The 26,954-nt window shown below is 35.8% G+C and overlaps 1 protein-coding gene across 1 annotated transcript in view; it reads right to left on the bottom strand.

Moving 5' to 3' along the window:
• Positions 1 to 26,954, bottom strand: part of FAM117B (family with sequence similarity 117 member B) — a 94,316-nt gene that overhangs the window by 14,533 nt on the left and 52,829 nt on the right. The window contains exons 2-4 of the mRNA XM_027053176.2: positions 25,433 to 25,584; positions 11,620 to 11,712; positions 10,529 to 10,642 (exon numbers count right to left, since the gene is read on the bottom strand). Coding sequence (XP_026908977.1) covers positions 10,529 to 10,642; positions 11,620 to 11,712; positions 25,433 to 25,584 — 359 coding nt within the window. The remainder of the gene's footprint in view (positions 1 to 10,528; positions 10,643 to 11,619; positions 11,713 to 25,432; positions 25,585 to 26,954) is intronic.

Here is a 26,954-nt window from a genome sequence, read left to right as displayed (position 1 = left end):
GTGCCACAATTACCTATACTCGAGGAAAGGAATTTTTAAAAGGCAATTTATCAAAAAATATGTACACATTTTGGTTAGAAAAACAAAATCAGTGTCAAAGTCCACATATAATAGCAAGATTGTAGAAATAAGAATAATTTCCCTATGAAATTTATTTATACTTTCACTGTAATTATTTTATTACATTTTGTTAAGAAAATTATATAATTCATATTCTTCTTTTTCCACTGGCACATTATTGCTTTTGAAAAGAAATAACTGATTATATATAAAGGATATTACATGGTTTCCTGACAAGATACTCAAAGTAAAATATGAATAAGAATTGTAAAGGTATCTGCTAAAGTTAACAGCAACAGTGTGCCAGAAGATCATCTTGTATATCGTCTTGCAGTCTAGTAAAGAAATGTGATTAACCCACCCTTCATTTAGAGGGGTTTCTTTGAAAAACCTCTCTTTCAGGGGAAGGTGGGCAAGGAGACAAAGGTAACAGGGCCTCCAATCATCACTAGTGTCCATTCAATGGATATATCCCTGTTCTGTGATATAGAACTCAGTGTTAAAGCTATATTTCTCCTCTTTTATTCCTGCTCACCTTTATAAGTAAGATTTTTTTAGAAATAAGCATAATACAGGGGCGCCTGGGTGGCTCAGTAGGTTAAGCGTCCAACTTCAGCTCAAGTCACGATCTCACGGTCCGTGAGTTCGAGCCCTGCGTCGGACTCTGGGCTGATGGCTCAGAGCCTGAAGGCTGCTTCCAATTCTGTGTCTCCCTCTCTCTCTGCCCCTCCCCCGTTCATGCTCTGTCTCTCTCTGTCTCAAAAATAAATAAACGTTAAAAAAGAATTAAAAAAAAAATAAGCATAATACATCAACAATCCTTGGAAAAGGCAAATTTCCATCCTTGGAAAATTTGTGAGAAAACAGCTAAAGGGAAGCTTCAATCTGGAGTGGACAGAAAGAAAAGATGGAAGTGAAAAGGGAATAGATAATATGAGAAGCTTGAGGGTATGAGGAGAAGATTGGGAAACAGAGGAATTAAAGGGGGGAAATCAGAAGACATTATTAGAAGACAATGATATTTGAAAAAGAATGTGAAAGGACAAGAAATTATTTTAAGAATAAAATACATAATAGGGAAAACACAAAATAAAAATTGTAGCTACTGTTTACTGAGCATCCATCCAGTGTGGGCCAGATACCACATGCCCTCTCACTTCGTTTTCAAGACCATTCTCTGAGGTGAGCTGCAGTGGTTCCCCTGTTACATGTGAGAAAAGTAAGACTCTGGGGCCCAACAGTAAGCAATGAGGAAGTGCTGCTGCTTATCCATCTCCTTATTGCCACTTTTCAAAAGACAGCCTAGAACAGACATGATGCTTATTCAACAAGGCTTGTACTATGAAGTGAATGTCTGTGTCCCCTTTCAAATTTCATACACTGAAGTTCTAACCCCAAAGTGGCTATTATTTGGAGAAAGGAGCTGTAAGGAAGTAAATTTTGAGGTTACATAAGGATGAGGCCCTGGTCTAATATAAGAAAAGAAATAGTGAGGTGACAAGAAACAGACTCAGACTAAAGCAGTAAAGGGTTAAAAGAAATCTACAGCTCATGAGCATGGAGTTGAGAGCATATGAGAACATTTCTGTCACGCACTTATCCTACCTATACTTGGACTCATCCTGTGTCAGGAAACAATGGCAGAGAACTGGTACAGACTAAGAAAAATCTCAGGAGTTAGTATATATATAACAAACTCAACTCTGAGCTTAATTTTCTCTTCTAAATGTCACAAAACAAACAACAGCTTGCAGTGGATGCCATTTTCAGGCTGCTTTCAGACATTCATTTGGTTTGTAACTGTTAAGTTACAGAAATGAAGGAGACTAGAAGAGGAGGATGCTCTGACAAGGTTGTTACAAAAGGCTGACCTTTCTGGATTTTATAACCATAAATATCTTAAGAACAGAAAGCTTAAGGTTTCTGGCTGTTATGTTGGGAAATGCACATACAGAGAAACCTGCCAGTGTAATAAGTGACAGTACTGGTTAATGCTTTTCAAGGTAGCAAAGAAGTCATACTCTACACATCTGGTAAGAAGTTTTTCTCAAATATAATCTAAACAGCAGCAAGTATTTATCAACAGTTTAGTCTAATTAAAGCAAAGGAAAGAAAATAAGGAACAGAAAACTGCCACTTCCCTAAGGTCAACACAGCATTTTAGGTAAACGAAGCGAAGGTTCAACTATAATTAAATAAACTAGTTATATGATAATCCACTAAAGTTGTCAGGGATTTTCCTCATTAAACACACATTCCTTACATAAGCTATATTCTAAAATATCTAAAAATTAAAAAAATTATTATACTTAAATTTTCATGCTTCAAATTTCAAGGACTCAAGGAATTTTATGTGCATGTGCATATAATTTATTTTTCCCATATCTATAGAATAGGTTCTGTAACAAAATTTGTTTCTAAATATAAATCAGTCTATGCAAGTGTAAGTGGTTTATCATACTGAGAGGTCATCTTCAGACAGCTCTCAAATATTAAAATTTCTTCACTGTACTAAGGTAAAATCTATCTCTCCTAAGATCTGTCCTTTGGAATGTCAAAAACAAGGATCTCCTCTATCTTCTCAACTTTTGTTTCTTTTTCTTCAAAGCAGATATTTTTCTATCAATTAAGTGTTTTAAGGAGATGAACCAGCACGTTAAAGTTTTAGTTTTCCATTTTCATTCTTCATATGTCTATGTACATTACCATTTAAAGATCAAATTCTGCCTAAAAACTGAGAGTCTGCCAAGAAAGACGACCTAGAGGTTTGGCCAATACTGAATCTTCTAAGATGAATCTACACTATAACTTAAATACCTGTTTCAAAGTGTGGGGATAAGACTGTGTACAACAGTCAGGAAAGATGGGAAGAATACCCACTGAAGCAGTAGCTGAATAGGGAAAAGAAATACAGAGTTAAATTTTCAAAGGAAAAAAATAGAAAAAGATCTGTTCAGTAATTCAACAGAGACCTCTGAGAGAAATATGTGCCAGAATGTAACAAATATGAGCCTAATATAACAAAAGGGATGGGAAAACTGATGTTTGGAATGGTAAAAAAAAAAAAAAAAAAAAAAAATTAGAATGAATCAGAAAAAAACCCTTTCCTATCTTAAGAGCTTTTGATTTGGAGCCTCCACATGCCCTTGATGCCTCCTGTTCTGTCGACATAAATGTAGTTCTGTCCTCTCATCTGGTATCCATCTCTTAGATCTTTTAAGCTGCAGTTATACTCTCTAATAAAGGACGCAGCAGAAGTACCTACTCTTTTGATTTCTAAGTGGTAAAATCTTTAAAAATTTAAGAATACCAATCATGTCCTAGACTGCCATATCAAGATTCTAGTGCAGAGCAGCAATTTTTATTTTTAAAGTGCAATGCCCTTCATTCCTCAGATGAAAATAGGTTTTTTCCTTTCCTTTTTTTTTTTTAATGTTTATTTTTGAGAGAGAGAGCAGGAGAGGAGCAGAGAGAGAGGGGGACAAAGTTTCTAAAGTGGGCTCTGTGCTGACAGTAGAGAGTCTAATACAGGGCTTGAACTCAGAAACTGCAAAATCACAAGGTGAGACGAATTTGAACACTTAACTGACTGAGCCTCCTAGGCACCCCAGTTTTTTCCTTTTCTTCTTCACTATCACTTTGCTCTCAAACCCTCATAGGGTGCTACAAAACTATAGTGTTCCCAGCTCATACGAAGAAATAAGAAAATCCTACGGGAGGGCTTTCTTGCTTGAGGCTAAAACAAACAGAAAACACCTGCATGATTTTTTAATTCTCACCTCTAAAGTAGTTTATGTGGCTGTGAAGATGCTGGCATCTCCCATTCTCCTGTTACTAACATCTAATTCTAATCCCCAAACAATTCTGAAATGTGTTGGGTATATTTTCTAATGGGAGTATTTCTTGAAATACTCCTTAAAAATATGACATTATAAGCATCTAAAGGCTTTGTCAATTTTGGAAACCAGAGACATGTGAAAGATTCTAAGAAACTTGCCAGAATTTATTTTTCATAACAAATAATCACCCCCCAAAGAACCACTCAAAAAAGTATGTGAGAATTCTTTTCTAACTATAATAAATCCATTGTAAGCCCAAGGAAAAGACCTTTTGTTAACTAGTGGTTGTAGACTATACTACCATCAGAAGAGCAATACTGTTCCCCTGATTGTTAAGGAATACTAAAGGAATTTCCCTAGAAGTAATCTACATATCATGAAATACAAAGAAAACATTTTAATAACTTGGAAAGTCTATCAAGAGAAAAATCAAAGAGGGACCCCTGGATGATTCAGTTGGTTAAGCATCCAAGTCCTGATTTCGGCTCAGGTCATGATCTCACATGAAGTCCTGAGATCAAGCCCTGTGTTGGACTCCACGCTGAGTGTGGAGCCTGAAGATTCTCTCTCTCTTCCTTTGTACCTCCTCCACTTGCGCCCTCCCCCCCACGCCCCCCAAAAAAGAGAAAGTTCAAAGATCACTCCCCTAAAACATTCAGATTTCCTAACCAAATAATGGAAAATCTATCACCAGAAAAGGAAAAATGCAGAAAAAGCTTTAAGCACACACTGGACCCAACTAAATGGCAAATATTTGAGAAATGCTCTATAGAATTGGAAATATTAAAAATGTTCCTGAAGCAGTTGTAATAACATAAATATTTTTCCATGTTAAATAGAAAAAAAGCAATATAAAAAATAAGATATGGTATGATCTCAAAAAGGAACACAAAGGAAAAAAGAAAATTATCTTCAGAATGAGACTCGATGCTTTTTTTCTATTTAATTTATTTTAATAACACTTTTATGATATAATTTTTCTTTAAAAAAATATTTATTTATTTACTTTGAGAGAGAAAGGGAAAGAGAGAGAGGGAGAGAGAGAATCCCAAGCAAGCTCCATGCTGTCAGCACGGAGCCCAACACAGGGCTCAATCTCACAAATCATTAGATCATGACCTGAGCCTAAATCAAGAGTCGGATGCTTAACCAACTGAGTTACCCAGGTGTCCCTAAAATATTTTTCTATTTGATATTTTTTCATTTCTAAAATTTCTGTGATAAGCATATAAATACTTTTTTTTAATAATCTGCTTCTGGGAAGCTTTTTTAAAAAAAGGTTTCTTTTGAGAGACAGAGTGCACGTGTATGTGTGGGGGGGAGGGGCAGGGATGGGGAGAGAGAGAATCCCAAGCAGGCTCCAAACTTTCAGCACAGAGCCTGATGCAGGGCTCAACCTCATGACCCTGAGATCATGACTTGGGCCAAATCAAGAGTTGGATGCTTAAGCACCAAGGCACCCCATATACAAATACTTTTAATGATAAAAACTTGGGCCACCTGGCTGGCTCAGTTAGTAGAGTATGTGACTCTTGACCCTGGGGTTGTGAGTTTGAGCCCCATGTTGGGTACAGAGATTGCTTTAAAAAATAATAATAATAATGAAAATAAAATATAGCCCAAAATTTAAAAAGATAACATAAAAGCTTTAAAAATAAGTTTGATATTAAATTGGCAGAAAAGCCTGGTAAAAAACCCAACTGGTTTACTTCTTTTATATTAGATCCTACCTCAAATGACCTAAGATTTACTGAGCAATTATCAAGTGCCAAGAATTGCATTAAGTGTTTTATAATATTCTATCCCATTTAAACCTTAGAACAACACAATAGGTAATATTACAATGCAAAGAACCTGATGAACCTCATACAGTTAACAAGTGGCAGAATCATATCTAACCTAGAGTCTGACCTCAGAGCACCTGTACTTATTCTCTATACTGTTATATGACCTCCTGGTTTACTTTTTGGTTTTTACCATCTAATCTGTTATTTCCAGACAATTAAATTTGTATTTTATATATCTGTTTTTAATGTTAGTAGATATTTTTTATAAGAGCTTATTGAAATTCACAATACCTACCACTCACCCAATTAAAGTATACAACTTTTGTTTTAATGATTACTAAACAGAGTTGTACAACCATTATAATAAATTTTAGAAGCACACTAATTAAAAAAAAAAAAAACAACAAAACCCTCCAGCAATTGGCTGGAGCCAATTGCTCTGCCAGCAATTGGCAACCACCAATCTATAATCTGTCTCTACAGGTCTACCTATTCTGGACATTTTAGTGGAATCATATAATATGTGTCTTTTTGTATTTGGCTTCTTTCACTTAGCATAATGTTTTCAAGGTTCCTCCATACTGTGGCACATATCAGTACTCCCTTTTCATGACTGAATAATATTCCATTGTATGGATATACTACATGTTATTTATCCATTCATTGGCTGATGAACATCTGGGTTGTTTCCAAATTTTGTGAACCATGTTGCTATGAACATGTATTTGTGTACAAGTTTTTATGTGAACATATGTTTTCAATTCTCTCAGATACATACTGTGGAGAGAAAGCGCTGAGTCATATGGTAACCCTAATGTTTAGCCTTTTGAGAAACTGCCAGACTATTTTCCAAAGTGGCTGCACTTTACATTCCTATCAGCAAAAGATAGGCAAGCGTTCTAATGTCTCCACATCCTAACAGTTAGCTACCTTTTCTTTTTTAGCCATCCTTATGAGTATAAAGTAGTACCTCATTGGAATTTTTTACTGCATTTCCCTATGGTCGGGAATGATGGTTAGCATCTTGTTCACGTGCATAGTGGCTATTTGTATATCTCCTTTGGAGAACTCTCTATTAAGATCCTTTGCCCATTAAAAAATAATTTTTTTTAATCTTTATTTTTGAGAGAGAGAGACACACAGTGTGAGCAAGGGAGGAACAGAGAGAGAGAGGGGGAGACACAGAATCTGAAGCAGGTTCCAGGCTCCAAGCTGTGAGTACAGAGCCTGACATGGGGCTTGAACCCACGAACCACAAGATCATGACCTGAGCTGAAGTCGGATGCTTAACGGACTGAGCCACCCAGGCGCCCTGATCCTTTGCCCATTGGGTTACCTTTTTATTACTGAGCCACAAGAGTTCTTTATATATTCCAGATGCAAGTGCTTTATCAAATAATGTGACTTGTAAGTACGTTCTATTTTGTTGGTTGTATTTTCACTTTTTTGGTGGTGTCCTTTAAAGCACAAAAGTTTTCAATGTTTATAAAATCCAATTTACCTACTTTCTTTCTTTTGTTGCTTGTGCTTTTGGTGTCGTATCTAACAAACCATTGCCTAATCTAACCCTACATTTATGCCTATATTCTCATCTAAGAGCTTTTAGTTTTAACTCTTCCATTTAGGCCTTTGATCCATTTTAAATCACTTTTGTACATGGGTGTGAGGTTAATGGATATATATATATATTTTAATGTTTGTTTGAGAGAGAGAGAGGGAGGGAGAGAGAGAGACAGACAGAGCACGAACAGGGAAGGGGCGGAGAGAGATCGAGACATAGGCTCCAGGTTCCAAACTGTCAGCATACAGCCTGACTCAGGGCTTGAATTCATGAACTGTGAGATCATGACCTGAGCTGAAGTCAGGCGCTTAACCCACTGAGCCACCGCTCCTTGAAGGATATATTTTTAAAAGTCATGTTTTAAAGGCTAGAATTGGCATTACCCTTTTACTCCTATCTCTCCATTGTTACCATCTCATCAATCATCAGCTAACATAGTTTAAAAAATTCAGACTCTGAAGTCAAATTGCCTGGGGGTTAGAATACTAGCTCTAACCTAGATTCATATGACCTAGGACAAAAAAACCTAAATTCTCTGGGCCTCAATAGTAATAAGCCTTACCTCAAAGATGAGGATTAAGTGCTAGTAATACATACAAAAGATAAAGTGTTTGCCATATAGTAAGCACTTAATAGACTTCAATTATTAATTATTACTTTCTAAATATCATTCAGGTTTGGCCATTCTCTCCAACTCCATAGCTCCTATCTTATTTTAGACCACTGTCATTTCTTACCTGGATTACAAACCCTATTCTTAAATGGTTTTCCTGCCTCTAATCTTGTCCTCTTCCAAATTCATTCTCTACTCTGAACTCATAATGACCACTCTAAAACCAATCCCCTGTGTTAAAAAAAATAGTTCTGGGGTGCCTCTAGGACAAAGTCCAAACTTCTTAACAACTGAGACATGAAGACTTTCAGATCTGGCTGCTATTTAACTCTCTAGCCTAACCTCTTACTATTACTCCTACCTGGAGCCACGATTTCTTCCACCTCTAGAAGAATGACTAAATCAGCTTTCAGGTATCCACCTAGATACCACATTCTCTGAGAGGCCTTTATAGATGGCTCCAGAACCAATCCAAGGATAAATACCCCTTCTATAACAGTGTAAAACTCTGCCAAACACTATCAACACATTCATCACACTGTGTAATAACTGTTTACTTATATCTATCTGAGACTTGGTGGGGTGCAAGCCCCAATATTTCATTTATCATTGTATCCCCTAATGAGTACTACAGTATGAGCCATAGGATAGATATTGTGCAGACACAGCAACGACCTCAAAAGTACACAATCTCTAAGTGGTACTTTTCTCCACTAGAGAGAGAACCTACTAAAACTAAGCCATACCCATAACTTAGTATTTTCATGCTAATAGTACGAAAGTTTCAATTAAACACGAATACCACTGTTGTAGTTATCATGATGCATGTGTTTGATCTCTGGTTGGCTATTAACACTCAGAAAAAAAAAAAAAGTCAAGTAGTCAAGATGTTTGGTGTGCCAAGTGTACAAAACTCAAATTACATAAATTTATTTTTCAAGTTACCCTATTTTCTAGTCCTTATCTTCTCTGAAAAGAGAGGTTTTCAAGTTAAACATGAACTTTGTGCAACCTCCAATAATATTAAGCAAATTCAACTTACAAGGGGGGAAAGAAAGAAAATTCTGGATAATTTACTACTTTAATTGATGATTTTAATGCAACTTTAAAAAAGTCACTTCACAGGTACCTGGTGACTCAGTCAGCTAAAAATCTAACTTTTGATTTTGGTTCAGGTCATGATCTCACAGTTTGTGGAATCGAGTCCTACATCGGGCTCTTCGCTAACAGCATGGAACCTGCTTGGGATTCTCACTCTCCCTCTTCTCCACATGCACTCTCTCTCTCTCTGTCAAAATAAATAATTTTTTTAAATCACTTCAAAAACTGATAAACTCCTAAAATCTATCACTTAATTCAATAAAGTTCAACCTTAATCCTCATTCTACTTAGGAATAAAAATATGAGTGGAAATAAAAAGTGGCTCTATCTCTTAGAAATACATTACAAAGTATTAATGGATAAATTAGAGGGAGTAAAAGGTTGGCAAATTCACCTGTAAAGCTACCTATAAATTCACCTATGAAGCTTCACTTTTGAGAGTGAAGGAGTTTGGTTTTTAATTAGTATTCCAACTTTGACAGTTATCAGTCTATTCAAATTTTTATTTCTTATTTTGTCAATTTTACATTTTCTATTTCTCCAGACATAAATCCAGTTTGGTTATGTTTTTAAATGTATTAGTTTATATTCATATTTTATAATTAAAATACCTTATACATGGAAAAGAGCAATTAGAAACTACAACCAAACTATAAATTTATGAAATTAAATTTGACCCATGTATTAACATTTAAGGGCAAAATTAATTTGAAAAAATATATACCTCTATTTATACTTTCTAAATTTTTTTTTAACGTTTATTCATCTTTGAGAGACAGAGACAGAGCAAGGGAAAGGGGCAGAGAGAGGGAGACACAGAATCCGAAGCAGGCTCCAGGCTCTGAACTGTCAGCACAGAGCCCAACACAGGGCTCGAACTCACAAACTACAAGATCATGACCTGAGCCGAAGTCGGATGTTCAACCTACTGAGCCACCCAGGCGCCCCTCTACTTATACTTTCTCTTGAAAAAATCCACATATACTTACTTGGCAGTCATCAGAAGCTATCAACCTATAAAAAAGGGTTGGCAAACTTTTTCTTGCTCTTTTTGCCAAGGGACCCAATCCAATTTTAATTTAGTTTAAGAGAAATGTTTCCTGGGTGAGCCACTGAAAGCAGTTCATAGAGTTCTATAAAGGAGTCAAAGCAATTAAAGGTTTTCCCCTACTGAAAGACTTTATGAGATGTATCATCGTTATCTTCAATCTTTAGATGAAGAAACTGAAACTCAGAACAGACTGCTTATCCAGGGTCTGGTTCTATAGCCAATGCTTACCTCTCTATTATTTGGTCTCAAAATACTGAATTGATAAAGACAAAATTATGGTAAATCAAAATATGTAATTAGCTAGGTCTCCTAAAAGTCAAATCACAGATCACTAAAGGAAAATATCATTTTGTCAACTTAGTATCTTGAATTTTTTATGGAAGCTAATTCAGTATTTAATCACAGTTTCAAATATGCTTTTGGACATTTTTATCCTAATCAGTTACCTATAAAATAACATATCACCAGGAAAACAACAAATCCCTTATTTGGATTGTGTGGTATTTGGGCTCCTACCTGACACTGGTTAATAGCTGCATGGTTGCCATGGAATGGAGACTGTCTTTCTTTATCTCGATGATGTCGACTGCTGTGTTTACTTCTCTGCAATTGTTGGCGTAATTTTGCAATCTGAAAAGGGGAAAAATAAGAGTATCAGAGTTTTCCAAGATACACAAAATATATCCTTGCTTAGTAAGAACCAGTACAATTCAGCTTTAATAGATCTTTTGACCTTTAAAACCCTATCACAAAATCTGACTACACAAAATTTATATATATACACACATCCACATACACAAGTGTGCACTTATGTGTATCTCTCTTTTAGAGAGAAACAAAATTACATTCCAACACTGTTCGGAGCCTTCAAGCTTCCCAAATACTAAACCAATGAAGCTTTCAGCACTTAGAATAAATGAATTACATTATAGCTTTCACAAAGAATTTTAATGAAAATTATTCTCATTGTCCTAACAATGAGCCATATTTTATTTAGATTTAGATTTCTTTAAACGCCTAAGCTTCAACAGCTCCAAAAATCAAACAGTACTTAAAAATCAATTCAAGCCATGAAATGTATTCACAGATACAATCTTTAAATAACAAACACAATTTCAATCAATATCCCATATTATTCCCTGACTGAATCTTTCTGTTGTATGTAAAGTGCAAATATCGTAAGTGTAGGCACAGAAAATGGTAATCAGCATAGGACCATAACCAGTTTGGTTTACTGGATTAATCAATTTCAGAAACACTACCATTAAATACAGAAATAATAAACGTGAATTTGTTGTATCACTATAATTTTATAAATCTGACACTTAGATTAACAGGTATGGACTCTCATTTAATAAGAAAAAAGACAAAGAAAAACACATAATCTGTAAGTAATGTGTGTATTTCCCCCATTCAAATCTCTATCCAATCAATGTAAGAACTGTTTCGTTATTTCTCAAGTAAACAAAACCAAAAACAAACAAACAAACACCCACACAAAACAAAACAATGCAAACAGACAAATCCTTGTTGCCCACAACTTCAAGGAACTAGCCAGGGAAGAAATCAAACTTCCACACCCACTTCCTTGGGACCATTTTCCTGACCTCTTTAAGTTGATCTGTACTGCCCCATGATGCTGAACGCTTGTGAGACCCTTTCTTCTTTTCAGCATATTCTTCGGCCCATGCACTCTCTGTCTATAATGGGAAAAAGAAGGAAGGGGTATGTTAACCATTTAACGATAATGTACACCACATCTGCAACAAAATGGATGGATCTTCAGGACATTATGCACAATCAAATAAGTCAGGTGAAGAAAGACAAATACTGAATGACCTCACATGTGAAATCTAAACCACACACCCAGAGAAAAAGAGATGAGATTTAGGTTATCAGAGACAGTAGGAGTTGGGGGAGGCACCTGAAGGGGAATTGGATGAAGGTGGTATAAAGGTACAAACTTCCAGCTATAAGATTAAGTACTGTGGAGGTAATATATAACATGATGGCTATAGTTAATACTGCTGTGTGGTATATTTGAAAATTGCTAAAAGAGTAGATCCTTTTAAAAGTTCTCAGTGCAAGGAAAAAAAATTTGAATTATATGAGGTAATGGATATTAACTAAACTTACTTGGTAATCATTTCATAATATAAGAATTTCAAGTCATTATACTGTACAAAAACTTATACAGTATTGTGTATGTCAATTATATCTCAATAAACCTGAAAAATAATTTCATTTCTTAAAAAAGTATATATTTTTCTATTGTACAATGCATTCCCATTATAGAAAAATTAAGTACTAGAAATATTTAAAATAACACAATGACCCAAAATTCCTCTAGTACCAGTTGCTTTAATTATCATATTTTAGTTTATTTCCTTCATTTCTATTATTAACAAAAACTTAATTATTTTTACATAATGGTAAATATAGCATTTACTGAACAAATGCATACTAATAATAGCTAACATTCCTGTGATCTTATTATATGTTAGGCACTTTATGAAAGCATAGTGAAAGGTCTTCATAGTATCATCTGATTTAATACATACAAAAGTTCTGCAGACAAGGAAGCTTGGGAAATAGCCTAATGTCTCATAGCTAAGAAGTGGCAAAGCTAAGATATAACCTAAGACTCTGGAGTTCATAATCTTAACCTCTGTTCTATGTCTAGTCTTGCTTTAAATATCTGCAAAATTGGGGCGCCTGGCTGGCTCAGCTGGTTAAGCATCCAACATCCGCTCAGGTCATGATCTCACGGTTTGTGTTTTCAAGCCTCATGTCAGGCTCTGTGCTCACAGCTCAGAGTCTGGAGCCTGCTTCGGATTCTGAGTCTCTCTCTCTCTGTTCTGCTCCTGCCCCACTCATGCTCTATCTCTCAATAAACTTTAAAAAAATTTTTAAAAACCTTTAAAATAAAAATAAATATCTGCAAACAGGGGCACCTGGGTAGCTCAGTTGGTTAAGCAACGACTCTTGGATTCAGCTCAGGTCATGATTTAGTACCACGTTGGGCTCTCCGCCCCTGCCTCTCTGTCCCTCCCCTGCTCACTCTCTTTCAAAATAAATAAATAAATAAACTTAAAAACATTTAAAAATCTGCAAAGTGTAGCCTAAAAAAAATTTAACCACTAAGTTAAATCCTTAGTGGTTATACAAAATCCAGAATTTAAAAATCAGAAAAAAAAATACAAGTGAGTTCTCAGTACATAAAAATATGCACAATCTCTTCATCTAAACAGAACAACAACAAGGAATGACTTTGAATGACACACTGGACCAAGCGGACTCAACAGATATATTTGGAACATTTCATCCTAAAGCAGCAGAATATAAATTCTTCTCCAGTGTACATGGAATGTTCTCCAGAATAGATCACATACTGGGACACAAATTAGCCCTCAACAAGTACAAAAAGATCAAGATCATACCGTGCATATTTTCAGACCACAATACTGTAAAATTGAAATCAACCACAAGAAAAAATTTGAAAAGATAACAAATACTTGGAGACTGAAGAACATCCTACTAAAGAATGAATGGGCTAACCAAGAAGCTAAAGAGGAAATAAAAAGCTCATGGAAGCCAGACAAAACGATAATACCACAACCCAAAACATCTGAGACACAGGAAAGGCAGTCATAAGAGGGAAGTATATAGCAATCCAGGCTTTCCTAAAGAAGGAAGAAAGGTCTCAGATACACAATCTAACATTACACCTTAAAGAGCTGGAAAAAAAAACAGCAAATAAAACACAAAACCAGCAGAAGACAGGCTAATAAGGATTAGAGCGGAAATTAATGCTATTGAAACCAAAAAAACAGATCAATGAAACCAGAACCTGGTTCTTTGAAAGAATCAACCAAATTGATAAACATTAGCCAGTTTGATCAAAAATAAAAAGGACCCAAATAAATAAAATCAAGAATGAAAGAGGAGAGATCACAACCAACACAGCAGAAATAAAAACAATAATAAGACAATACTATGAGCAATTATATGCCAATAAAATGGGCATCTGGAAGAAATAGACAAATTCCAGAAACATTCCTACCAAACTGAAACAGAAAGAAATAGGAAATTTGAACAGACCCATAACCAGTAAAAAAAAAAAAAAAAAAAAAAAAAAAAAATTGAATTAGTAATCAAAAATCTCCCAAAAAACAAGAATCCAGAGCCAGATGGCTTTCCAGGGGATTTCTACCAACCATTTAAGGAAGAGTTAACACCTACTCTCTTGAAGGTGTTCCGAAAATAGAAATGGAAGGAACACTTCCAAACTCTTTCTATGAGGCCAGCATTACCTTGATTCCAAACCAGACAGAGACCCCACTAAAAAGGAGAACTACAGACCAATTTCCCTGATGAACATGGATGCAAAAATCCTCAACAACGTATTACCCAACCGGATCCAACAATATATTAAAAAAAATTATTCACCACGACCAAGTGGGATTTTATACCTGGGATGCAAGGCTGCTTCAATATCTGCCAAACAATCAATGTGACTCATCACATCAATAAAAGAAAGGACAAGAACCACATGATCCTCTCAACAGATGCAGAGAAAGCATTTGACAAAATACAGCATCCTTTCTTGATAAAAACCCTCAAGAAAGGAGGGATAGAAGGAGCATACCTCGAGATCATAAAAGCCATATATGAAAGACCCAACACTAATATCATCCTCAGTGGGGAAAAACTGAGAGCTTTCCCCCTAAGGTCAGGAACAAGACAGGGATGTCCACTCTCGCCACTGTTATTCAACATACTATTGGAAGTCTTAGCCTCTGCAATCAGACAACGCAAAGAAATAAAAGGCATCCATATCGGCCAGGAGGAGGTCAAACTTTCACTCTTCACAGATGACATGACACTCTATATGGAAAACCCAAAATATTCCACCAAAAAACTTCTAGAACTGATCCATGAATTCAGCAAAGTGGCAGGATATAAAATCAATGCACAGAAATCGGTTGCATTCCTATACACCAACAATGAAGCAACAGAAAGAGAAATCAAGGAGTCGATCCCATTTACAATTGCACCAAAAGCCATAAAATACCTAGGAATAAATCTAACCAAAGAGGTGAAAAATCTATACACTGAAAAGTATAGAAAGCTTATGAAAGAAACTGAAGAAGACACAAAAAAATGGAAAAAGATTCCATGCTCCTGGAGAGGAAGAACAAATATTGTTAAAATGTCGATACTACCCAAAGCAATCTACATATTCAATGCAATCCCTATCAAAGTAACACCAGCATTCTTCACAGAGCTAGAAGAAATAATCCTAAAATTTGTATGGAACCAGAAAAGACCCTGAATAGCCAAAGCAATCTTGAAAAAGAAAACCAAAGTAGGAGGCATCACAGTCCCGGACTTCAAGCTACACTACAAAGCTGTAATCATCAAGACAGTATGGTACTGGCACAAGAACAGACACTCAGATCACTGGAACAGAATAGAGAACCCAGAAACGGACCCACAAACATATGGGCAACCAATCTTTGACAAAGCAGGAAAGAATATCCAATGGAATAAAGACAGTCTCTTCAGCAAGTGGTTCTGGGAAAACTGGACAGCGACATGCAGAAAAATGAACCTGGACCACTTTCCTACGCCACGCACAAAAATAAACTCAAAACGGATGAAAGACCTAAATGTAAGACAGGAAGCCGTCAAAATCCTCGAGGAGAAAGCAGGCAAAAACCTCTTTCATCTTGGCCACAGCAACTTCTTAATCAACACATCTCCAGAGGCAAGGGAAACCAAAGCAAAAATGAACTATTGGGACCTCATCAAAATAAAAAGCTTCTACACAGCAAAGGAAACAATCAGCAAAACTAAAAGGCAATGGACAGAATGGGAGAAGATATTTGCAAACAACGTATCAGATAAAGGGTAAGTATCCAAAATCTATAAAGAACTTATCAAATTCAACACCTAAAAACCTAAAAATCCACAGAAGAAATAGGCAAAAGACATGAGTAGACACTTCTCTAAAGAAGATATCTAGATGGCCAATTGACACAGGAAAACATGCTCAACATCACTCCTCATCAGGGAAATACAAATCAAAACCACAATGAGATACCACCTTACACCTGTCAGAATGGCTAACATTAACAACTCAGGGAACAACAGATGTTGGTGAGGATGCGGAGAAAGAGGATCTCTTTTGCACTGCTGGTGGCAATGCAAACTGGTGCAGCCACTCTGGAAAACAGTATGGAGGTTCCTTAAAAAATTAAAAATAGAACTACCCTACGACCCAGCAACTGCACTACTAGGCATTTATCCAAGGGATGCGGGTATGCTGTTTCAAAGGGACACACGCACCCCCATGTTTATAGCAGCACTATCAACAATAGCCAAAGTATGGAAAGAACCCAAATGTCCATCAGTAGATGAACGGATAAAGAAGATGTATGTGTATATATATATGTGTGTGTGTGTGTGTATACATATATATGTGTATGTATACACATATATGTGTATGTATGTGTGTATACATATATGTACATATATATACATATGTGTGAGTGTATATATACACACATGCATATATATATATATACACATACATACATACAATGGAGTATTATTCGGCAATCAAAAAGAATGAAATCTTGCTATTGCAACTACGTGGATGGAACTAGAGGGTATTATGCTAAGCAAAATTAGTCAGAGAAAGACAAATATCATATGACTTCACTCATATGAGGACTTAAGAGACAAAACAGATGAACATAAGGGAAGGGAAGCAAAAATAATATAAAAACAGGGAGGGGGGCAATAACATAAGAGGCTCTTAAATATGGAGAACAAACAGAGAGATACTGGAGGGGTTTTGGGAGGGGGAATGGGCTAAATGGGTAAGGGGCATTAAGGAATCTACTCCTGAAATCACTGTTGCACTATATGCTAACTAACTTGGATGTAAATTAAAAAAATAAATTAAAAAATTAAAAAAAAATATGCTCAGTCTCACCCATAATAAGAGAAAAGTAAATTAAAACCACAAACTGGGTGATTTTATTTCATACTCTCCTACATTGCTGGTAGAAGTGTAAATTAGTACAGCCTTTATGGAAGGAGACTCAGCAATTGCTGTCAAAGTTACAAATGCACATACCCTTTATCTCACCCTTCTTTTGGTTATTTATCATGCAGATGTACAAAATGTTTATCTTTGTGCACAAAATGATACAGCATATTATTCCCTGTAGCACTGTTTTTACAAGATTAGAACAATGTAAATAGAGGATCTGTTAAATAAATTATGGTATATCTTTATAACAAAATACTTATTCAGCCATTAAAAATGAATAAGGAAGTTCACAATAATCTCTATGAGATATTAAGTGAAAAATTCAAGGCTCAGTATAGTATGTATAGCAACTACTTTTATAGAGGACCAGTATAAAGAACATACATATATATAAAGTATCTCTACAAGAATATACATTGTAACAAAAGAAACATCAGTGGCTTCCTCATGGGAAGAAGATCCTTCCTTCACTGTATTATACTTATGTACTTCTTGATTTTTGTACTATAAGAATGAATGTACAGCCTGTTCAAAACAATACTCTCTATATAAGGTGTGGGGGGTGACTTTTAAAGGGGGAAGTTTTTTTTGAGAAATGTATTTTTATTTATTTTTTAATGTTTAAAATTTTTTACTTAAATTCTAATTAGTTTAACATACAGTGCAATATTGATTTCAGGAACAGAATTCCGTGATCCATCACTTACACACAATACCCAGTGCTTATCATACATAATAAGTGCCCTCCTTAATACCCATCACCCATTTAGCCAACCCTCTACCCACCTCCCTCTAACAAGCCTGTTTGTTCTTTATCATTAAGAGTCTTTTATGGTTTGTTTCCGTCATTCTTTTTTTTTCTCATTTTTTTTTTTTGCCCCTTTCCATACATCCGTTTTGTTTCTTAAATCCCACATGAGTGAAATCATATGGTATTTGTCTTTCCCTGACTTATTTTGCCTAGTATAATACATTCTAGCTCCATCCACGTCACTGCAAATGGCAAGATTTCATTCTTTTTGATGGCTGAGTAACATTACACTGTATGTGTACATATATGTGTATATATATGTATATATATAATATGCATCACATCTTTATCCATTCATCAGTCAATGGACATTTGAGCTCTCTTCATAGTTTGACTATTGTTGACAGTATTGCTATAAACATCAAGATGCATGTACCCCTTCAAATATGTATTTTTGTATCCTCTGGATAGATACCTAGTAGTTCAATTGCTGGATCATAGAGTAGTTCTATTTTTAACTTTTTGAGGAAACTCCATACTGTTTTCCAGAGTGGCTGCATTTCTACCAACAAAAAGGTTCCCCTTGCTCCACATCCTTGCCAACACCTGTTGTTTCTTGTGTTAGTGTTAGCCATTCTGACTGGTGTGAAGTGGTATCTCATTGTGGTTTTGATTTGTATTTTGCTGGTGATGACTGATGTTGACCATCTTTTCATATGTCTGTTGGCCATCTGGATGTCTTCTTTGGAAAAGTGTCTATTCATGTCTTCTGCCCATTTCCTCACTGGATTATTTGTTTTTTGGGTGTTGAGTTTTATTAGTTCTTTATAGAGTTTGGATACTAACCCTTTATCACATATGCCATTTGCAAATATCACTTCCCATTCTGTAGGCTGCATTTTAGTTTTGTTGATTACTTCCTTGCTGTGCAGAAGCTTATCTTTATGAGGTCCCAATAGTTCATTTTTGCTTTCATTTCCCTTGCCTCCGGAGACATGTCTAGTAAGAAGTTGCTATGGCCAAAGAGGTTGCTGCCTGTGTTCTCCTCAAGGATTTTGATGGTTTCCTGTCTCACAATTAGGTCTTTCATCCATTGTGAATTTATTTTGGAGTATGTATAAGAAATTGATCCAGTTTCATTCTTCTGCATGTTGCTGTCTAGTTTTCCCAACAACATTTGTTGAAGAGACGGTCTTTTTTCCACCAGGTATTTTTTCCTGCTTTGTTGAAGATTAGTTGATTATATGGTTGTGGGTCCATTTCTAGGTTCTCTATTCTGTTCCATTGATCTATGTGTGTTTTTGTGCCAGTACCATGCTGTCTTAATGACCAGAGCTCTGTAATATAGCTTGAAATCTAGAATTGCGCCACCTCCAGTTTTGTTTTCCTTTTTCAGGACTGCTTTGGCCATTAGGGGACTTTTGTGAAAGTCCTCTGTGAAAAATTCTAGTGGTATTTTGATAGGGACTGCATTAAATGTGTAGATTGCTTTGGGTAGTATAGACATTTTAACAATGTTTGTTCTTCCTATCCCAGATCATGGAGTGCTCTTCCATTTCTTTGTGTCCTCTTTAATTTCTGTCATAAGTGTTCTATAGTTTTCAGAGTACAATTCTTTTACATGTTTGGTTAGATTTATTCCTAGATATCTTATTATTTTTGGTGCAATTACAAATGGGATTGACTCCTTGATTTCTTTTTCTCCTACTTCATTATTGGTGTACAGAAATGCAACAGATTTCTGTAAATAGATTTTATATCCTGCAACTTTGCTGAATTCATGTATTAGTCCTAGAAATTTTTGGTGGAGCCTTTCAGGTTTTCTACATAGAGTCTCATGTGCAGATAGAAGAAGTCTGACTTCTCCCTTTCCTATTTAGATGCCTTTTGTTTCTCTCTGATGTCTGATTGCTGATGCTAAGATTTCCAGTACTATGTTAAATAGTAATGGTGAGAGCAGACATTCTTATCTTATTCCTGACCATAGGGGAAAGCCTCTCAGTTTTTCCCTAATGAGGATGATATTAGCTGTAGGCCTTTCATATAAAGCCTTTATGAGTTGACGTATGATCTTTCTATCCCTACTTAAGGGGGAATCTTTCTATATGGATAGAGTGATGTCCTTAAATAAAAAACAAGGTTGAAGGATATATATACATCACATATATACAGTATTCCTGCCAAAAATGTAGTAAGTTGAATTTAATTGTGAAGAAACAGAGACTTACATTGAGAATATTCAACAAATATACTGGCTTGCACTCTTAAAAAATATATCTATGTCATGAAAGACCAAGAAAAGCTAAGGAATGGTTTCAGAATAAAGAATACCAAATAAGCATAACATCTAAATGCCAAGTGTGTTTCTTGACTAGATCCTGGCTTACATGAGAAATTACTACAGAGAACAATGAGAAAACTTAAAAAATTTGACTATGTACAACATATTAAATAATAGCATGGTATCAATCAATGTTAAATCTCCTGAATTTGGTAAGTACTTTGGTAATTTTTGTAAGTCCTTGTTCATATATACATGTTGAACTATTTGAAGAATCAGAATGTCTTCAACTTACTAACAATTAGCAAATAGTAACAATAATAACAGCAATTATATACACACAAAAAATAAAAATACATATTAAAATGTTCATATATAAATGTTTATATTTGGTGAATATAAGTGAGGAGTCTACTGGTGTTCAATCTACTATTCTTGCAACTTTTCTATAAATGAGACTTTCAAAATACAACTTTTTTTTTTAATTAGGGAAGTCTAAATATAATAAGTGTAAGATTTAACTCAAGGAAAAGCAAAACAATATAAAAGCTTCCTATAGACTTGTTAAGAACAAATTAAAATGAGAACAAGAGTATTAAGACAAATAAAAGTAAACATGAAGAGCAACAGCTTTGCTAATTTCAGTTGTAAGATGGTCAAACAAGAAAAATTACTTCGCAAAAATCACTGATTTTACTTAAACTCCTAACTCAAAAGATAATTGTTCTCTTTGTTCCACTAAGAAGCTGTGCCTTTAAGACACTCTAGATATTAATAAAAAGTAAAACTGAGTTTTAATTAAGTACATTTCAATTTTTGTTCAGCCTTGCACTGTATACCACAAAACTATTAAGCATCTACTACTAACATGTCAGACACTGGACTAGGTACTGAGGTTAGAGAGGAAACACAGTTCTTATTTTCAAGAAGTTTTTTCTAGGAGAGAAAGGATAAATATCCAATTATGTTACAATAAATAGCCACATGTGATGATAGAAGTTCCCTCTAAGAAAGGCATCTAAACCAGAACTAGAAGGACAGGGAAGCAGGTAGGCAAGATTTTATGAAATTGGGGGAGGCTTCAGAGTATAAATTATCTAAGCAAATGGTGGGAAAGCATTCCATACAAAATAGAAATCCTGGGAAGCATCAGTGAACAGAGTACACAGGGCACTGCAAGTCCATTATTGAGAGCTGGAGTGTATTTTCTAAATTATTTTTAACAGGTAAAAAAAATATCAATTACACAGTCAAGAAACTGTATTTGTTTTAAAGGATTCCATGATGTAATCCTACTTTGTTACAGCCCAGCCTATTTAAAAAACAATGTATAGAGTCACTGGCCTAGAGAAATCTGATCTAACGTGGGAAAAAAACCCAAAAAACAGGAACACCAGTCAAGTGGTGAAGCATCTGGAAATTTAAAAAAAAAAAAAAAAATTAATGTTTATTTATTTTTTGAGAGAGAGAGAGAGAGAGAGAGAGAGACAGAAAGAGACAGAGCACGAGCAGGGAAGGGGCAGAGAGAGAGGGAGACACAGAATCTGAAGCAGGCTCCAGGGTCTAAGTTGTCAGCACAGGTCCTGTCACAGAGCTCAAACTCACAACTGTGAGATCATGACCTGAGCCGAAGTCAGACACTTAACCAATGCCACCCAGGCACCCCATGGAAATTTAGATTACTTCAGAATCCTAGGCTTAACCAAGAAAGTCAAAGCTACTAGGAAGCAACTACAGAGCTTATACAGAGGTTATTATATTAAGTCTTAAAAAAAAAAATTTTTTTTAACACTTTTCTTCTCTCTTAATATTACAATCCAATTTTAACCAATGGACCAAGGTTTTATACAAAAGAGCAAGTTACTCAAAAAGTATTTTTTTTTAAAAAGCTAATCTACCTCTTTAGTACTTTCATTTCTAACACTAGACTTATAAATAGCTACCTTCAGTAATTCTACATTATTGTAGTCTCTAATTTACAAAGTATATAATTTTATTAGGTTTTAATAACAGGCCATCTTATAGTTTCTGAACTTGGACTACAATTTCACGCCAGTGCAAAAATTGAAAAAGAAAACAAGCTCTTAATCAAAATAAACCCCTGAAGAGGGAAAAATAGCCTCTGAAATGTAGGAGTTCTGAGAGAAAATAACATAAGATTTTTAAAAGGAAAAGATGACTGGTTTATGTAATAAAGTAAACCAGACACCAATCACATGAGTCACAAGTTCACATATTCACATGTCCCCTGTGAAGAAGCGTAGGTGGTTAGGAAAGTTGGGAAGAGATTACCTTTTGAGTCAAAAGAATGTCAAAGAATCCAGCCATACATACACGCTTCATTTCATTCCCACAAACTGGTATAGTCAGAAAATTCAAAAGGCACCCCTTGCAAATTAGGTGAATTAAATTAAATTAATGGAATTACAACATAGATAATGCTAGAAATACAAATTGGTCTAAGTTTGGAGGGCAAGCTGGTAAATGGTGTTTTTAAAAGAATCATTAAAAGAACATGGGAGGAGGGGGGCCAGGAGGTAGAGGTTGGTGGCAATGTAGTATTTAGTAGTGTACCAAACTCTGAAGCAGAAATGGTAGATGAGTCTTGCAGATGGTCTCATCGACCAGCCCTGCTCCACTGGCAACGGCAAGCTAAGGCACTGCACTAGAGAGACTCTCGGGCAATTTGAGTTCACAGGGAATAAGCAATGTCTTGCCAGAGACACAGAAAAAAAGAAATGATGCCACATTTTTGCTATCTTTGTGTCAAGTAATTAGGATAACAAATAATCATGTACAATAAAATCTTAATCAGGCACTCATTCTCATGACCAAAGCAATGATGGGGTGGAGGTACGGCAGGAGAGGAGATTAACATCTTTAAAAACTGGCTGCCACACTCCTACTAAACTTTTTGTTTTTAATGTTTATTATTTATATTTGAGAAAGAGAAAGAGCATGAGTGGGCAAGGGTCAGAGAGAGAGAGGGAGACACAGAATCCAAAGCAGGCTTCGAGCTGTCAGCACAGAGTAGGACACAGGGCTCAAACCCACAAACCGTGAGATCATGACCTGAGCTGAAGTCGGACACTTAACCAACTGAGCCACCCGGGCACCCCTTCCTAAACTTTTTTGATGCTGCCTTTCTCTGTATTTTTCAGAACCTCTGCTTCTCATTCCCACTCATCCCTGAAATACTGAGATAGACCTTGGAGTCATACATATTTTTTTAAATGAAGAACCAGGGCTCAGAGTCATAACATGAAAAGTTTTGTCAAAAGTCTAACAGGAATTTCCTGCAAGCGCCCATCTACACTATAAGATAAATTACTTCCATCATATTGTCTGCTCTAGCACTGTCTGGACCAGGGGTGATAAAAGAGCCCCAAGTCTCTCAACATGGGCAAAAACTGCTAATCAGTCCCAATAATCTTTAGCCTGAATCTTTTTCAACATAATCCTCCAGGGAAGCTAATAGCAGTTAACAAACTACACAGGATATGAAATCTACATGCCATTCTTGTTGTGACAATAACCAAAGGTAGTAATTTCAATGGCAAGCATTTATTAAATGCTTACTATGTGCCAGCCACTCTTCTAAGTGTTTTATATATATTTCCTTGTTTAATCCTTGTTTAATCCTCATAATAACCTTAAAAGACAGGTACTATTCTTTTCCCCATTTTATTTTTTTTTTTAATGTTTGTTTAATTATTTTGAGAGAGACAGTGTGTGCGTGTGTGCAAGCAGGGGCGGGGCAGAGAGAGAGGGGGAAACAGAATCCCAAGCAGGCTCCACGCTCAGCCCAATGCAGAGCTTGATTCCATGACCGTGAGATCATGACTTGAGCCAAAACCAAGAGTGGGGTACTTAACTGACTGAACCACCCAGGTGTCCTGCTCCCATTTTACAAAGAGGAAACAAAAGCACAGAGATGTTAAAAATTGCCTGAACTCCAAAGAAGATATACAATAAGCATATGAAAAGATGCTCAACATCATCAGTCATTAGGAAAATATAAATAAAACTCACAAGATATAATTTCATATCTACCAGGATAGCTATACTGAAGAAAAAACAGAAAAATAGTTAAGTTTTGGTGAGGATATGGAGAAACTGGAGTCCTTATACACTGCTGGAGGGAATGTAAACTGGTGCAGCTGCTGAGCCATATATTTTAGAGGAACTGCCAGACTGTTCCTCTAAAAGCTAAATACATGACCCAGCAATTTCACTCCTACATATGTGCCAAAAGGAATTGAGAGAAGAGATTCAAACAGATATCTACACACCAATGTTTGTTTCAGCACTGTTCACAATTGCCAAAATTTGTAAACAACCCCGATGTCCAAAACCAGAAATGGATAAACATGTTTATCCACCCAATAGAATATTATTCAGCCATGAAAACAAATGGTACAACATGGATAAACCTTGAAAACATTATGTTAAGCAAAATGAGTCAGATAAAGAAGTACAAATATCATATGCTTCCAGTTATATGAAATACCTAGAACAGGCAAATTCACAGAAACAGAAAGTTGAATAGTGGTTACAGGGGCTGGAAAAAGAATGAGGACTTACTGAGTTTTTGTTTGAGTGATGAAAAGTTTTGAAACAGATAATGGCAATAGTTGCACAAGAGTGTGAATGTAATTGATGCTACTAAGTTATATACTTAAAAATGGTCAAAATGGGGGCACGTGGGTGGCTCTGTCAGTTAAGCATCAGACTCTGAGTGTGGAGCCTGCCTGCTTATGATTCTCTCTCTCCCCTCTCCCTTTGCCCCCTCCCCTGCTTGCACTACTCTCTCAAAAAAAAAATTTTTTTTTACATTAAAAAAAACCCTTTTTTTAATGTTTATTTTTGAAAGAGAGAGAGAGACAGAGACAGAGAGACAGAGTGTGAGCAGGGGAGGGTCAGAGAGAAAGGGAGACACAGAATCCGACACAGGCTCCAGGCTCTGAGCTGTCAGTACAAAGCCTGACGTAGGGCTCCAACTCACAAACCGTGAAATCATAACCTGAGCCGAAGTTGGTTGCCCAACTGACTGAGCCACCCAGGTGCCCCATAAAAAAATGTTTTTAATGTTTATTTATTTTTGAGAGAGAGAGAGACACACACACACACAGAGTGCGAGTGGGGGAAGGGCAGAGAAAGAGGGAGACACAAAACCTGAAGCAGGCTCCAGGCTCTGAGCTGTCAGCACAGAGCCTGATGTGGGGCTCAAACTCACAGACCGAGCTGAAGTCAGACACTTAACCGACTGAGCCACCCAGGCGCCCTTCCCCACCTCCCAAAAAAAAAGAATTTTAATAAACCTACCTGTGTAGCCTTGTCCCTCATGCAAGGAGCAGCCTGCCCATGACTATCACGAGGCCAGTGCCCTGCAAGGTATGGAGCAGCAAGTGTATCCAGAGAGGAAGTGCGCCGGATAATACTAGAGGGGCTTGAGGATGGTGGTCGTGTTTTGTCACCTAGATTTAAGACAAATATATGTATTTTTAAAATAGATTAGGAAGGAAACAAAGTAGAAACTAAGTACTAAACTATGTGGAAATTCTCTAACTTAAAAAAAACAAGTAATAAAAAGGAGTAAGCGACTAATTCATACAAACTTGGACAAATCTCCAGGGAATTATACTGAGTGAAAACAGTCAATCTCACATGGTTACATACTATATGATTTCATTTATATAACACTTTTGAAACGAAAAAACATTTGGAAATGGAGGAGAGATTACTGGCTGCCAGGAGTCAGAGATGGGGAGGAGCAATGAACTGGCAGAAGAAAAGCAGGTGTTATAAAAGGGCAACAAGAGGGACCCTTGTGATAAGGAGCTATTCAGCTTTACTGTAGTGATAGATACACAAACATACAGAGATTAAACAGTATAGAATTATACACATATACAAATGAGTTCAAGTAAAACTGGAAAAATCTGAATTAATAAGAATAGATTGTACAATGTCAATATCCTGGTTGTAATATTGTACTATGGTTCTACAAAATGTTATTACTGAGGGAGACTGGGCAAAGTGTACAAAACCTGTATTATTTGTTACAACTGTAATGATCTCTACAGGAAAAAAGAAAATAAGACAAATGTATATCTACCCATTTTAAAAATGTTCATCTTGGTTTTAAGATTAAGTATAAGAAACAAAATACTTATTTATCATTATACCACCTATACTCAAGAGGATATAAGACAGCTAAGATAAAGTTACAGGGAAAATTCCATTTTAATCAGCTCTATATAGGGAGATTTTGTCACAATAAAACCATATTAACCAGGCTATAGGAACGTTCATTGAAGCCACATATGCAAAAATCTTTTTCATTTCAAGCTACAGCATATAGATTTAAATGTGAGTTAAAAAAAGGAAAAAAAAACTTTAAAAATTAGATAATGGGAAGTGAGAGGTGACAGAAGAAACACCTTTGTATCTCCTTTTTTTCTTTGATGGGAGAAGGAAATAGGCTTAGCTAATTTATACTTTAAGAAAAGGAAGGAAACAAAGGAAAGGCTTTAAAATATTAAACATATGCATAAATTGGACTGTATTATAATGCTCTCATTCTAGTTCTATGTGATAAATACCTTTGCTCTTAAGCCCATATACAAAAACACTTTGAGACACCTATCTTCTGTTTGTATTACATTATGTCTTAATAAGAGTCTTGCACAGTTACAAGTGTAAAAGTTCAGTTCCTGGTTATGTGACCCATATAACAAAAGATTCAATTCCACTAAAATAATAGTTACAGCATCTGTGTTGCTGATAATCATAAAGCTGCTTCAAAGATATGCTTCCGATACATAATTTGCTTTCAAAATGGCAC

This window comes from Acinonyx jubatus, chromosome C1, assembly GCF_027475565.1.
Source record: "Acinonyx jubatus isolate Ajub_Pintada_27869175 chromosome C1, VMU_Ajub_asm_v1.0, whole genome shotgun sequence".
NCBI lineage: Eukaryota > Metazoa > Chordata > Mammalia > Carnivora > Felidae > Acinonyx > Acinonyx jubatus.
This window is presented reverse-complemented; position numbering and strand designations above follow the sequence as displayed.